The sequence below is a fragment of the Triturus cristatus genome, chromosome 5_2 (genome assembly GCF_964204655.1).
Source record: "Triturus cristatus chromosome 5_2, aTriCri1.1, whole genome shotgun sequence".
In the NCBI taxonomy this organism is placed as follows: domain Eukaryota; kingdom Metazoa; phylum Chordata; class Amphibia; order Caudata; family Salamandridae; genus Triturus; species Triturus cristatus.
The window spans coordinates 267,337,685-267,353,070 of NC_140588.1; the positions used below are offsets into that span (position 1 = coordinate 267,337,685).

General features: G+C 44.8%; 1 protein-coding gene across 1 annotated transcript in view; it reads left to right on the forward strand.

The window, feature by feature from the left end:
- Nucleotides 1-1,039: 1,039 nt before the first annotated feature.
- LOC146822857 (uncharacterized) overlaps nucleotides 1,040-15,386 on the forward strand; it is a 127,343-nt gene continuing 112,996 nt past the window's right edge. Inside the window, exon 1 of the mRNA XM_085607029.1 lies at nucleotides 1,040-1,427. Within this exon, the coding sequence (XP_085463155.1) occupies nucleotides 1,233-1,427 (195 nt within the window). The 5' untranslated portion in view covers nucleotides 1,040-1,232. The remainder of the gene's footprint in view (nucleotides 1,428-15,386) is intronic.

Here is a 15,386-nt window from a genome sequence, read left to right on the forward strand (position 1 = left end):
AATCTACTTTGCACCACTCTACTTAATGCCAATGACACTCTACAATAATTAACTCTATGATGCTCTACTCCAATAAACTCCACTCCACTCTATGCCACTCAGCTCTACTGCACTCTACGCCACTCTATGCCACTCTCCAATTCTTCTCCTCTCAACGATGCTTCTGTCACTCCATGCCACTTTACTCCACTCTATTCTGCGACAAACTACTCCATTCTACTCTACGCCACTTCACTCTATGCCACTCCACTCTACAACAATTTACTCCTCTCTGCGCCACTCTACAACTCCACGCCACTCTGCTGTACCCCACTAACTTGTAGCCATGCTGAATAGCAGCCAAGCTGGTGTACAACATGGCTAAAACATATTGGCAAAGTAAATAGCTCTTGCATGGGTGAGACCTATTGGCTTTGCCAATGCTTGTGTTTCTTAGATGCCCATCTCCTGGCATTCGTCCAAGGTGGCTTAAATAACTTGCATTCCTGCCCAGAAACCATAAGGGAAGTTGGGACACGCCCCCAAGCACCGTCTCTGTGAAGTAAGAGCTATTTTGAAAACTGCTTCCACACACAAACACCACACTGCTTGGGCCCACAAGCCCCAACTTCCTCCATGCAAAGTGAAGGTCTCTGTGGTCGAGTATTGTTACGTCACAAGTCGCTTATGCTGGCATAATAACCGGCAAATATAATACTTTACAAAATAGATTTAAAAAATATCTGTACGATTACCCAAAATCGATTAACAAAATACATCGAAATCCGTTTGTGTTAGGAACATCTTCGTAAAAAAAATTATACATACCCTTTAAATAAAAACAAACATAAATATGTGTGCTGATTACACTAGCACTGTCCGTCGTTCCTGTATTAGGTCTGAGAAAATTCAGCACCTTTTGTAAACGTGCAAATATTACATAGTTTGTGTGAACGGTGCGGCAGGGGGAAGGGGCTGCAGGGAGCGGTAGAACTGGTTCTGTGGGTTCTGCCTGGGAAGGGGATGGATGCGAGTTGAGATACTCTGCGCTCCTGCCTTCGGGCTGAGGCGCGCTGACCTGTGAGTCTGTCTCGACAACATCATGTGAGGGGCGGGGTTCTCTCGGCCCCAGGCTGGGCCATCCGGACGCTCGTCTCAATAAATACCCCGCGAGCCCAGACCCTTGCCTCACTCTGATCTTGTCTCTTCCTGCAATCTTCCTGTTGAATAGCTTCCTCGTCCACGCCTGCACGATGTCCCACGCCCCGAAGAAGCAAAAGTTCCTCATCGACGTGGACTGTGGGACGGATGATGCCCAGGCTATCATGATGGCCCTGGCGGCTCCTCATGTGAAGGTGCTGGCCGTCACATGTGTCGGGGGCAACACCCCACTGGACAACGTCTGTAAGAACGTGCTGCGGGTGCTGAAAGTCTGCGATAGATCTGACGTGAGTACAGAGCTTCCGCTAGACGGTGAGGTGGGCCTGTTATATTCAGTTCAGTCTCACCCCTTCCAACCTGTACGACCGCGATAATTTATGAGTTGTATAAAGCAGGTAGGGCCAGCTCAGCCTTCCATCCTTCCGATTAACTCGATAATATAGCGCCTGATGTTTTGAGAGATTAGTAGTATTTGGGCATATATGCGCTATATACACACTGATCTGATATTTCAAGGTGTAGAGCAGTAAACATAGAGTGGCAGATTTACATGAAAGTGACGCATCTGTAGAGATGCGTCACTTTCCCTGCCTTACCGTGGGAAACCCTTGCGCCACCATGGATCTGCCTAATGGCGCAAGGATTGACAGATGCGTCAGAAATTCTGATGCATCTGTTGGGGCAAAAGTCACGCATTGCTGGAGTCGTGTCGCAAGCACGACGCAACCGCAGCAATGCATTTTTAGGCCTATTCCCACTACACTGTGGTACTCCTTATGCTTGCAGTGGCGTCCTAGAAGTGACGCAGTGAAATCTTGTAGATTTCACTGCGTCACTTTTAAGAGGCTTTCATGCGTGGGAACGCCCACCCTGCATTCATTATAAATGACTCATGTATAATGTGTTGCAGGTCTTTACAACATGACACATCTCCCTAGATGTGTCACATTGTAAATTGCCTGCATTTTTTACACCGCCGCTGCGTCACAAAAGTGACGCAACGGTGGCGCAAAAGTGTTGCACGGGGCTTGTAAATCTGCCCCGGACACAAGTATCACTACTTTGTCCTGCTTACAACGGTCAATGCGCCTGCTGCAGAAAGTATACGTGAAAGTTTCAGGTGAAAAACGAATCAGTCTCAATTTAGCTTTTTTATCCTGCGGGGAGGCTAAAATGAGTTTCATTACTATATTGAAGCATACAGGGCTGGACAGGGCTTTCATTTAACCGCCATGACCCCGGTAAGTGGGATGGGGCCTCTGGTGGGCAATTTCAAAAGCCTTCACTATTAGAATCAAGTGTCAGATTCCATCAGGCTGCACTACACCTTGGGTTTAAATCCAATGGATCAATTTCTTATATTTATTTTCTTCACCTTTATCTTTGTTTAAACGTACAATTTTTTCACCATTTACTCTCCTTTTATCTTCAATTCATTTTATTTAAACGAAGGTATCTCACAAAATCTCAGGAGTCAGGAGTGGGTTCCACAAGCCGTGACATTTATTAAAACCGCCCAATGCATTTCGGGAAGTTAGTTCCCTTCTTCAGGGGCATCTATAATGTCCAAAATAGAATAATTTAGCTAATTTCATCCTCTTTCATAAAGCACTGCATTAGAATTAAAAAGACAAGGTATTTCAGTCATAAATCAGCAACATAATAACCACTCGATTTACGCATTGCATTTAGCCGTGTTTAGGCCCTAATGGCATTCTCATATCATTCATATGCCCTGGTTTCTTCACAATGTTTCCTACAAGGTTCACCCACTTCCCGAAATGCATTGGGCGGTTTTAATAAATGTCACAGCTTTTGGGACCCACTCCTGAGATTTTGTGAGATACCTTCGTTTAAATAAAATGAATTGAAGATAAAAGGAGAGTAAATGGTGAAAATTGTATGTTTAAACAAAGATAAAGGTGAAGAAAATAAATATAAGAAATTGATCCATTGGATTTAAACCCAAGGTGTAACAAGGCAGGGCAGCCTATTGGAATTTGACACTTGATCCTAATAGTGAAGATATTACGTCACAGCGCAAAGAGACGAAGCGTGAAGCAGGTCTGGCACGCCATCACTAGCACAACGACAAAGAAAGGATTACAATATGGAGTACGCGGCGTGCATCTCTTTCCCTTGAACTGCATCAGTACAATTTCGAAAGCCCACAGGTGCTCCTTAGGCGTAACGGCCAGAGCTACCAATTTAGGAGTTGGGAAACCAGGTTCGAGTCTCGGCGTCATCTCAACATCCTGTTATTCTGGAGAAGTCACTTAATCTCCCCCGTGCCTATTAATAGCTGGTGCCTGTGTAAAGAAGGCACTCCAATACCTTTGGGTCGTGTTCGCGCTATGAAAAAACTGCACACCAAAAAAAATCCCAACTCGACGAGTTTAACTGCGGCAGACATGAGGACGCTTCCAGAGCGGGGATATATTAGGAAGGTAGAGAGAAAGCAATCAAACGATGAGAGGGAGAATGGATCGATGGAAAGAAATTGCGTGAGGAGATGAAGGGAGCACGTCAAGTTTGAGCATTTTTGCCTGAACTGGTCTTGCTTCCCCAGTCTGGTCCCGGAAAGTTAAGGGGAGCAGCGCAACAACATTTGCAGTATTGTGGCAGCAAGCGGGACATATAACGAAAGCATCATGACCACTTTTTAACCAGTGCTTAATTTGAGCTGGTGGTTTCCAGTGCTCGGCACTGGCACTTAATTGTCAGCACCAGAGTTTGTGACAGACTGCCATAAGGTGGCGATGTCTAGCTAATTTAGAGATGACCACAACAACAGTTAATTATTAATGCTATATTCATTATAAATGAATTGCGCTGTGTTACATTACTCCAGATTTATCAAGCCACTCAGGGCCACGCAAGGTGGCTTTGCATGGCTTGATAAATCTAACTTAAGAGTTGCGTCGCTCTTGCACCGTTGCGTGGTGCAAGGGCGGTGCAACTCTTTGATAAATTTGGCCCTTATTTTTCCTTAAATCTCTATAAAGAAATTAGCAAGAAGGAGAAATTCAAAAATAAAACTGTTCTGTATTACTTAATTGGTCACAGACAGGCGGCTTTCTGAACATCCTATGGGATAAGGCACCTGTTGCAGAGATCTACCCAAAAATGTTCAATATATTATAATAATGATTAGATAGCTGATGGTTAATGTACTTTATGGAGAGATCTTTCATTTATCTAATCACAGTTTTGGCTCATCACATAGCAGAGAGGGATAATGTGCCTGCTGCAAGCACAATATGTAACATGCAGATCACAGATTTGCATTTTATGTAGATAGTTAAGTTGGTATCCACTAGTGTCACAGCAATCCTTTTGTTACCTGTAGCTCTCGAGGTACAATTTTACTATAGCTAAATGAGCTATGGACCAACATCAGGAAGTTGCAGCCAAACTGTAAGGCATAGGTTATTTTTCTCAATAAATAATTATTCTAACATTTCTAAAAGTGGTTCCTTTGGGTAGTAATTAAAGTTATTACATACAACCCCAACCTCTGTGTTGCATTTAAATTCATGACTTCGTGTTTCTACAAGTATGGTTGTAAAGTGAACCCTACACCTTGTCACTCTCATTGTCTTGTCACAATTTCTGCACCTTGATTTACTCTTTTGAATGATTCATTGTCTCTTCATAGTGTGTGTGTGTACGTGTGCGCTTTGCATTGTCTCTGTATAGTGTGTGTGTGATGTAAAGCACTCTGACATTCTACATTGGGATGGGTAGTGCTATAAAAGAACTTTAAAAATACATACATTAGCAAGTGCCGTTTAAGTCGTTAACTGTATGAAATACTTATAACGGTAGATATTTGAGACATTTTTATAGTGCATGCATATCTATTCCATAAGGGGTGAAGAAAGACAAGAATCAAATCATAGTTTCTCTTAATCACTTGTAAATTGATAACAAGCTGAATGCCTGTTTCACTCCATGAAATTGGCATCTAGGCAATAGGCTCAAGTGGCCGTATTACAGAGTGCCCTGGGGTGCAACATGCGTTTGCGCCCGCTTTTCGCACCCGGGGCACTTTGGTATTCAGAAGGGGCCGCAGATGCTTGTGTTGCTCCTTTTGTAATACCGATAGCACTTGCGCACATAAAGTGCCAGTGCAATGCGCAGGGGGTGCAACCTCATTTGCTTAGGTGCGTACCCCTGCAAATGAAGGACTCCCTTTGCCTCTGCACCAACGCTGTATTACAGACCTGGGTGCAGAAGCAAAGAAGCTCTCAGGAGGCACACTGACAGTGTGTCAAGTGAGAGCAGCCCTCTGGCGGTGGGACATGGGGTCCCATGGACCCCCAGACATCCCTTTGCAGGTGAGTGCAGTCGCTGACTGTACCCGCCTGCAAGGGGATCTCTAATCCCCTTTAAAAGGGCGGCCGGGTTGCCACCTGCACTGTGAAAACACGGAGCGGCTTCAAAACAGCCGCTCTGTTTTTCACAGGAAAGCACTGCCCCTAGGGCAGCGCGAGTTTGCGGCTACCGCAAGGGCAGAGCATTCCATGTAATAGGGCTCACTTTCCCTGTTTGTATCTGGCACACCTGATTTAAGGTGCGCCGGGCCCAAACAGGGAAAGTGCCCCTTTACATAATAGGGCCCCAGATAGCTTTCAGCCAGGATGAGACACCAGCAACAGGAGGGGAGGTGACTTTTATGTGAGGACTTTGTATTGAACCAAGCTGGTGGTGAACATAAGAAACCACCTTCGCCATCTGCAGGTTGCTGCTTCAAACAGAAACCAGACAGAAAACAAACGGTACAGCCTCTGATGGCAATTTGCACTGGCAAAGATTCAGGATATTCACAGAGGCTGGCCTGGATCAGGCTCAATAGTAAGTGGCATACCAGGGATCTGACGGGCTTATTTCTTGCACTACCTGTAGGTGAGGATGGAAGACAAACCTGGGAGAGCGTTAAAGTGCAAAAAGGTAAAAAAAGGTAAAAAAAGAAACATTCCTGGCTACGGAAGGGATAAATCTTACACTCAGATTCTGTAATGAACCTCTGCTAGTCGCTTACCCTTACCATAACTACTGACACCCATATTTAAATTTGATAAGTTGGCCTCATCTTTTCCTCACATTATCAGCTTATGCAGTGTTTCCGATTCTGCACGAACAGACAATGTAAGAACGCTTTATTTATAATTTACAACATTTTCAGATCGCAAAAAAGATTTTCAGAAGTTGCGAGCCACTTGCACACCTGGGGCCACATTACTCAATAAGCGAATTTTCATTGTTAACGCCGGGCGCACCTTTAAAAAGGGGCGCTCGGCGTAAACAATGAAAATGCGCCCTATTACTATGCTGCCCCCAAAGCAACTTATTTAGGTGAAAAATGGAAAAGCTGTTTTACAGCTGCTCTGTGTTTTCACAGTGCAGGCGGCAACTTGCCTGCACTTTTGAAGGTGATTAGGTCCCCTTGCAGGTGGGTGCAGTCACTGACTGCACCCACCTGCAGTGCGATGTCTGAGGGGTCCATGGGACCCCCTTTCCCCCACCAGTGGGCTGCCATCAGGGGGGGCACTGACAGTGGCACACTGTCAGTGTGCCTCCTGAGGGCTTCTTTGCCTCTGCGCCCACGCCTGTAATAAGGCACGGGCGCAGAGGCAAAGGGATTCCCTCATTTGCATGGAGCATGCCCCCATGCAAATGAGGGAACGCCCCCTGCAGATAGCACTGGCGCTTTAAGTCCGCTAGTGCCATCGGTGCTACAGGAGGAGCTGCACAAGTGGCTGTGGCCCATTCTGTAATACCAAAATGCACCGGGGACGAGCAAAGCGGATGCAAACGCCCTTTGTGCCCCCGGGGCACTTTCTGCGATACAGCCCCTGTACATAATTGGCGAATGCTTTCAGTTATCATTTCAAGAGTTACTGTTTGTGCAGCAGGACAGGGTGCCCTGTGTCAGCTGTGCACAACCTATGCCCTTCAATCATCTCTTTTAATTATGCTTCTGCCACCACAGACCATGAACCGTGGGTCTTATACAGCAGTACAGGTCTAGTCCAGTGAATGAACACATGTGATTAACATACCTTCGTACTTACCACATAACTCGATGCTAACCCTTATCCTGATAGAGGCCGAGGTTGCCAGGATGCAAGGCCACACCAATTCTCATCACCAAATTAGACTGAACAAAATTGTGCCATGAGATCATGTCAGTATCGAATAATCAACAAAATTACATCTTTAAAAACAATTATGCATCTTTATATGAGTCTAATTGTCATATCCAAGCTTAAAAATGCACCTAGTTATATAACCACTCGAGTGAATCTACTCAGGTGGTAAAATTGGGATTGATACTCAGCAACCCTGTGTCCACACTGGACCATAGTGTCAATACTTCAGACGGGTTGTAACATAATACCATCTCCTACAAGTCTACAGAGTATCTGTTTCGTCACTCTGCTCCTGTACCTCTATGCTGAAAAAAAGGTCTTGTGCCATAGTAGCTGTAGGCGCTATTTAATGTATCCCTGTCAAACTCATTTTGTTATTCCGAAATTCATCTGTGAGACACAGTACCACTACTGAATAACATGGTAGTCATGAATTATTGACTTTTGAACCTGCTGCGATTGTAACTTTACAATTACATATCTTTTTTAGCGAAAGCTGAGTTAATTACCGATGCGTCATGTATCCCACCCATTAGAGATACTCACTCCACAAATATAAAATAGAGTCTCAAATTCTCACCTAATCTTGAATTGAATTGTAAAATATAAGCCCAGGACATTTTATTGGCCGGATTGTGAGGCAAAGCAGTGTTAAACAATCATTCCACCCTGGTCCACTTTTCGCAACAAACAATAATGACGTGGCACAGAAACCCGACACTGCATGCTGGGACACACCTTAATATGCCCATCTATCTTTCTGCCTAGCAGTGATTGAGGGAATACATGAGCCTACATATTTACTTAAAGTGTGTAAATATGATTTTGAATGTTTGTGTCTATATATTTCTAATTATATGCATATAGATAATATTTACACACTGTCATTTAATTATGTAAAGCAAACATATATAAGTCAGTATGTGTGTATATGTATATCTATATGTATATCTATATTCACTGAAAAAACACAAAAGCTGAAATGACTTTATAGTCACGTAAGTAATAATATCTGACATTACATAAAAAAAGTAGAAATTCACTATAAAAACAGGTAAAGTGATGCTGCAATAGTTAGGTGTAGTAATAGTATAAAAACTATTGTTTTAAAACAAAAAAAATGCAATTCATCAGTGTTGGACAAAAAAATGGAAGGTGCACTCTAATGGAAGTCAAAAATAGAAAGTACACTGGAAATCCAAAACGATTCTTCTTTTATTCATAGATGTTTTATTTATTTATTTATTTATTTATTTATTTATTTATTTTTAATATTTGTAAAGCGCTGCATATACCCGTAGGCGTCTTGGCGCTAAAAACCAATATTGACAAGGAAATGTGAGGGGGTAAACCAGTTAATTGAACAGATGTGAGGGAAGAAAAGAAAAAGAGGTTAATGAGAGAACAGCCAGGTTTTCAAGAGTTTGCGGAACTGAAGCAGTGTAACACTTTGTCTGATGTTAAGGGGCAAGGTGTTCCAGAGTCTGGGGGCCGCCACCAAAAAGCGTCGGTCACCCCAGGTAACTGTTTTGGTGCGAGGGACGACCAGTTGGCTAAGAGTGGCTGATCGTAAAGCTCTTGTGGGTTTGTAAGATTGTAATTGGTCTCTTAGAAAATGTGGTCCTTGATTATTGATTGTTTTAAATACTATGCAGAGTGATTTGAAATGAATTCTTTTTTGCACAGTAAGCGAATGAAGATCTTTTATGTTTTTGGAAATGGGTTCAAACTTTGTTTTGCCGGTAAGAAGGCGAGCTGTCGCATTTTGTATTGTTTGAAGTTTTGCAATTAGTATGGTTTGAGCATTGAGGAATAGCCCATTGCAATAGTCCAGGGATGAGAGGACCAGGGCAGAAACCAGTGTCTTAATGGCAGAGTCAGGGAGAAAAGGGCATATTTTCCGGATCATTTTTAACTTCAAGTGTGCTGTTGATACTGTTTTGTTGGCGTGGTTCATGAAATTTAGTCCATCATCAAAGATGACACCAAGGTTCCTAACCTTCGAGGTGGGCGTAGGAGGAGTACCGAAGGTCTCTGGCCACCAACAGGTGGACCAGGCTGGAGAGAGTGGACCGAAGATGAGTACCTCGGTTTTTTCCGAGTTTAGCTTTAGGCAGTTTGTAGCCATCCAGTCTCCTATATCTAGGAGCCCTTTCTTAAATTTTTCAGCTACTTGCTCTCCGTCGCCTTTAATCGCCAACACTAGTTGGGTGTCGTCGGCGTAAGAGGTTAGGCTCATCCCATGTGCTTTGATGGTCTTAGCAAGGTCCGACACATAGATGTTGAAAAGTGTCGGACTCAGGGATGAGCCTTGAGGAACTCCGCAGGGAGCAGAGAGTTGAGCTGATTGAAAGGGTCCCAGAATGACAGCCTGCGTTCTTTTGGCTAGGAAGGACGCTATTAGGTTTTTGGCAGTGTGGCAGATGCCAAGTCCTTGGACACGGTCGCCCAAGGTGTTGTGGTCGACCGTGTCGAAAGCCGCTGATAAATCTAGCAGAACCAGTATGGCAGTGCCACCCTGGTCCCTGATGACCCTGATATCATCAGCGGCTTTGATCAAGGCTGTCTCTGTCCCGTGATGTTTTCTAAACCCAAACTGCGTGTTGTCGAGAAGCTGATGTTTTTCAATAAACTCGGAAATCTGGGTAGTCATGATTTTTTCAATCATCTTTGCCATGAAGGGTAGACTAGCAATTGGTCGATAGTTTTTTAACTCACTTTTGTCCAGTGAGGGTTTTTTTAGCAGAGGTTTTAGTAAAGTGTTTTTGAGAGGGTCCGGATAATTGCCCGACAGCAATATTAAATTGCAAACCTGCGTGAGTGCCGGTATAATGGCATCCATTACTGGTCTAAGTACAGATAAAGGGCAGGGGTCCAGGGGTGAACCTGATTTAATGGTAGATAATGTATTTTTTATTTGGTCCGGGGTGACTGGTTGGAAGCAAGGGAACGTGTTAGCTGGGGGGAGAGTGGTAGATGAGATTGAACCCGGAGGTGATTTGGAAGAGAACGCCTGGTAAATATCATCTACTTTAGTGTAGAAAAAAGAGGCAAGAGAGTCACACAAAAATTGTGACGGGGGGGGAGTGAGGTCTGGGGAATTGCCTGATAATGCTCTGGTGATTAAGAATAGTTGTTTGCTGGAGTTCTTAGCTTTCTCAATTTGATCACTGTAGTATTCTTTTTTTGCTTCCGCTATCATGTTTTTGTATAGTGCTAAGGATTCCTTATAGACAGATTTACTACTAGTATCATAGTCTTTTCTCCAAGTTCTTTCCTTGCTACGATTTATCTGTTTTTGTGTCCTTAGTTTGTCATTGTACCAAGGTGCGGTGGGTTTAGCTCTATTACTAGAGTGTTCTTTAGAAGGGGCTGATTGGTGTGTTGCCTGGCCCATCCAGTCGTATAATTGCTGGAGCGCTAAATTGGGGTCTGAAGCGAACACTGGGTGGGTTTGTTCTAGTATGAGCTTCAAATCTTCTTGATTTATATTTTTCCAATCTTTAAAAGATTGTTTAGGTATAGGTTGAGGATTATTATTACAGTGATTATTGGTGGCTATATTTGCAAAAATTGCAGAGTGGTCGGTCCACGGCATAGGCAAAATATTGGTGATTTGCAGTCCTTCTAGGTTAGAAAAGATGGGGTCTAAAATGTGGCCTGCTTGATGGGTAGAGGATGTGACAAGTTGTTTTAGCCCTAGGGTACCTAGATCAGAGATGAGGGCGGCAGAATCGGTAAGGGGACCTAGATCTAAGTGAAAGTTCAGGTCACCTAGAACCGTGAAGCTACTTTCTGTGGCTACAGATTCCATCATGGTGTTTATGTTGGACAGGAAGGTTGTCTTTGATCCTGGAGGACGATATATTAGTATACCCTTGAAATTAAACAGGGGGGAAATGTTGATAGCAAATTGCATGGCCTCACAGGAAGTGGATGGAATAGATGTCGTTCTGACAGGATATGAATCTCTGGCAATTATGGCCAGCCCACCCCCTCTTTGTTTAGGCCTGTCCTGACAGTAGGCTTTAAATCCCTCTGGAACGGCGATGACCAAGTCTGGCTGTGAAGTATCATCTGTCCATGTTTCGGTGATAAACAGTATATCGAGTTTAAAATCAGTTATCAGATCAAATATTTCCTGCCTATGCTTACCGAGTGAGCGAGCATTTATAAGGGCTATGGAAGTGACAGCACCTACATCATGTTTGGTTGAAGAGCCGTTAGTTTGGGGAAGTATTAATGGGATAGTGTCATAACAGTGAGGGCAAATGATGGCAGTATCCTTATGGATCTCTGAGGGATTGATTTTTGAACATTTGGCCATATTGAGTGGTCGAAGCGCATGTAGGTTATGGCTGGTGTATGTTTTAAAGTCTCCTGATACCTTTTGGGCAGGGGTTGTGGCCCTGGGCCCGGTCCCGGCGCGGACGGGCGCAGACGGGCTTGCCTCTGGCGCGCCTCCGGCGCGCTCGCTGCGCCCGCCCGCTGCGCGGACGGGAAGTGCCTATACTTTTATACATCGAGGGGGCGGGAAGGGGGGGAGTGCTGGATAGACTGGAGCGCAGCCCTTCCCTCCTCAAGATGGCGGGTGAGGTAGGAGAAGTCACGTGACCGCGACCGAGAGGGCAGCGCTGTTGGGGATGAAAGCTGCAGTCGCGCTTTGCAGCGCGCGATGATTTATAGAAGGTAAGCGCCAAGGTTTAGCCACCCAAAATGTATTTAAAAATACATCGAACTAATCATTGCCCTATGCACGGACAATATCAGCTAGTACAAGTGCAGGTACAAGTTTTTAAAAATAAAGGATAGAGAGAGAATCCCCCGGCTTCCGCCTCAGGGGAGAGCAATATTAAAATAAAGGTTTTTTACTAAAAAAGGCACACAGCCAACGCGTTTCGTTCCCTAGTGCCACAGGGAATTTCGTCAGGGCTGTAACAATCAAAAATACATTTTGTTACACATAAATATACATATATATACATTAAAAAGTACAAAACAAATAACCAATCCACAATACAACACAATAGGAGAGATAAAGTGAAAAAGCTACAATTAATCATAAATACATATAAATATTCTGAGAAACATAAAAAATACACAAGACAAAGATGAGTAGCCCAGTTGTTGCACTTGATCTTTAATATACAATACTATTGAAATTGAGGTGCTTGACCTTGGTCAGCTGTTGTTCTCTTAGTTGTTTTGTTTTAATTCATCAGTGTTGGACTTGGCCCTTTCTGCAGGGTCATCCCCAAACGTTTTGTTTTAACTCCTCCTATTTCCTTTTTGCAGAATTCGTTTTTGTTGCCCTTAATACTCTGTGTACTTTACCACTGCTAGTTAGTGCTAGAGTGCTTGTGCTCTCTCCTTAAGACATGGTAACATTAGCTTTTACCCATTTGCCATATTTGCTTACTTGTAAGTCCCTAGTAAAGAGGCACTACATGAGCCCAGGGCCTGTAATTTAAATGCTATTAGCGGGTCTGCAGCACTGATTGAGCCACCCACTTAAGTAGCCCTTTAAATACATCTCAGGCGGCTTGCCATTGCAGAGCTTTTGCATGCAGCTTTAAACTGCCATATCGACCTAGCAAAACAAATCTTTTGCCAGGCCCAAACTTTCTTTTTTGATACATTTAAGTCACCCATAGAGTAGTGCAAATTCCAAATGGGAACAGTTAATCCCTTTATGTTTGGTGTTTGTAGAATTGGGGTAAAAAATTCAAACTTATGGTGACGTCAGATTTTTTCATCACAACTTTGAAAATACAACTTTTAGAAAGTTGGAAAGAAAGCCATTTAGTTCCTGTAGCCTTCAAACTCGGAAACCAAAGGATCGGCCAGGAACTCACCATCCTGTTCAACCATCCTGTTTCCGATGCCTGAAAACATACCAAAGTCAGACCACTACTCAAAAAACCCTCCGCTGACCCCAGCGAACTCAAAAACTACTGGCCAATCTCCCTGCTGCCATTCCCAGTGGCGATACTGCAAAAGATCATCAAGAAGCAACTCATAACACACCTGGAGCAGAACCAGCTACTCAACACCTCCCATTCCGGCTTCCACAGCAATCACAGCACTGAAAGCATCCTGATCGCATCCACCAATGACACCTGAAGCCTCCTCGACTGAGGAGATTCAGCAGCTCCTCGACCCCTCAGCAGCCTTCAACACCGTATCCCACCACAAGCTGATCAAAAGACTCCACCACATCAGCATCCAAAGGGACACGCTCAGATTAATCACCTCCTTCCTCACCAGAAGAACCCAAAGCATCCACCTACCATATTTCACCTCTGTACCAAAGGAGATCACCTGCGGTATCACGCAAGGCTCATCCCTGAGCCCCATGCTCTTCAATAATTATATGACCCTGCTGGCCAACATTGTCAGATCCCACGGTCTCAACATAAATTCCTACACAGACGACACCCAACTCATCCTTTCACTCACCAACGACCCCACCACCACCACAACCAACTTTCACAGATGCATGGCAAGCATCGCAGACTGGATGAAGAACAACATCCTGCAGCTGAACACAGACAAGATAGGAGTACTTATCTTTGGTAACAGCAGCAACGCATTGAACGACTCCTAGTGTCCATCAGACCTAGTACCTGCACCCACTCCCTCTGACCACACCAGAAGCCTTAGAATCATCATTGACAACAAGCTCACCATGTAATCACAGATCAATGCAGTCTCCTCTGCCTGCTTCCTCACTTTGTGCATGCTACTTAAGATCTTCAAGTGGCTATCCCTCCACACGAGATGCACCCTGGCATAGGCTCTCATCACCAGCCGACTGGACTACAGCAACACCCTCTACATAGGAATCACTGCACCCCTCCTACTGAGACTTCAGACTGTACAGAATGCTACAACCAGACCCTTCCTCTGCCTTCCCTGATGAACCCACATCACACCCCACCTCAGGCAACTCCACTGGCTCCCCATACAGAAGAGGTTCCTTTTCAACTGACCCACGCCCCCAAGGCTCTGTACAACCAAGCACATGCCTACATTAACCACCGCCTGAACTTCCACTGACTGTTGAGAAGACTACACTCTGCGTCCGTCTCACTTACTCTTACTCCCTGCATCTACCAAAGCAGAAGTGGAGGATGGTCCTTCTCTCACATCGCTGCAAATACCTGGAACAGAAAATCCTCCCCAAGCAAATCCGGACCATCACCTCACTTCTGGAATTCCAAATGGCCTCATGACCTGGCTGTTCGAATAAGCCTCCAGGACCTGCAAGCACCTGATACCCTATCGGGTGATTAGCCACGCTTTGTAAATGCTGATTGATTAATAGTTTGCATCTGGGTTATATTACTGGGTGTAGCTGGCAGTTGATCTTGTGTATTCCTCCTAGACAGCCACATACAATAGAGAGCTTAGGTTTGGCTGGATGGACCATCACTGGCAGGATGGGAGGGCAGAGCTGGGTACAGCCCCACTTACACTTGAATAGGCTATGCCCTGCCTCCACACAGAGGGCTGCATGCCCCATGTAGTTAGTCTGGGGCCAGAACAGGGGAGGCAGGGTGCCTGGGGACTTCAAAGGGAAACCTCTAGAAGCTTCTCCCCGACCTCAAAGGCTCAATTGGGTATAGATATTGGACCTCAGACACCAACTCTTCAGGACACTTCTGGACCTGTGGGTACTCTGCCAGGATAAAGGACAGATGTGCTTCTGAAAGGACTGCCAATCTGCTGGACTGCTGTTCAGAAAGGACTGCTAACCTGTTGTGCTGACCTGCTGCCTGCTGCCCTCTTGTCTGGGTAAGAAGGACTGGGCCTGCATCACTTGAATCCAGAACCCCAGAGTGACTCAAAGGGCTAGTTGGCTGGCCTCCTTATCTAAAGTCTCACGGACACAACAGGCTTCCAACAACCTTGCACCCACATTTGACCTCTAACGATCTGTGAGTCTACCTTGCCAAGTGGTGCCACTCTAGTCATGGATGCTTGAAGTGAACCTAAGGTGCTTCCCTGTCTCCGTGGATCTCAGAACCGATGCATCTCCTCTGCTGCATGTATCGAACACTCGCAAAGACCTGCATAGCCAGTGCATTC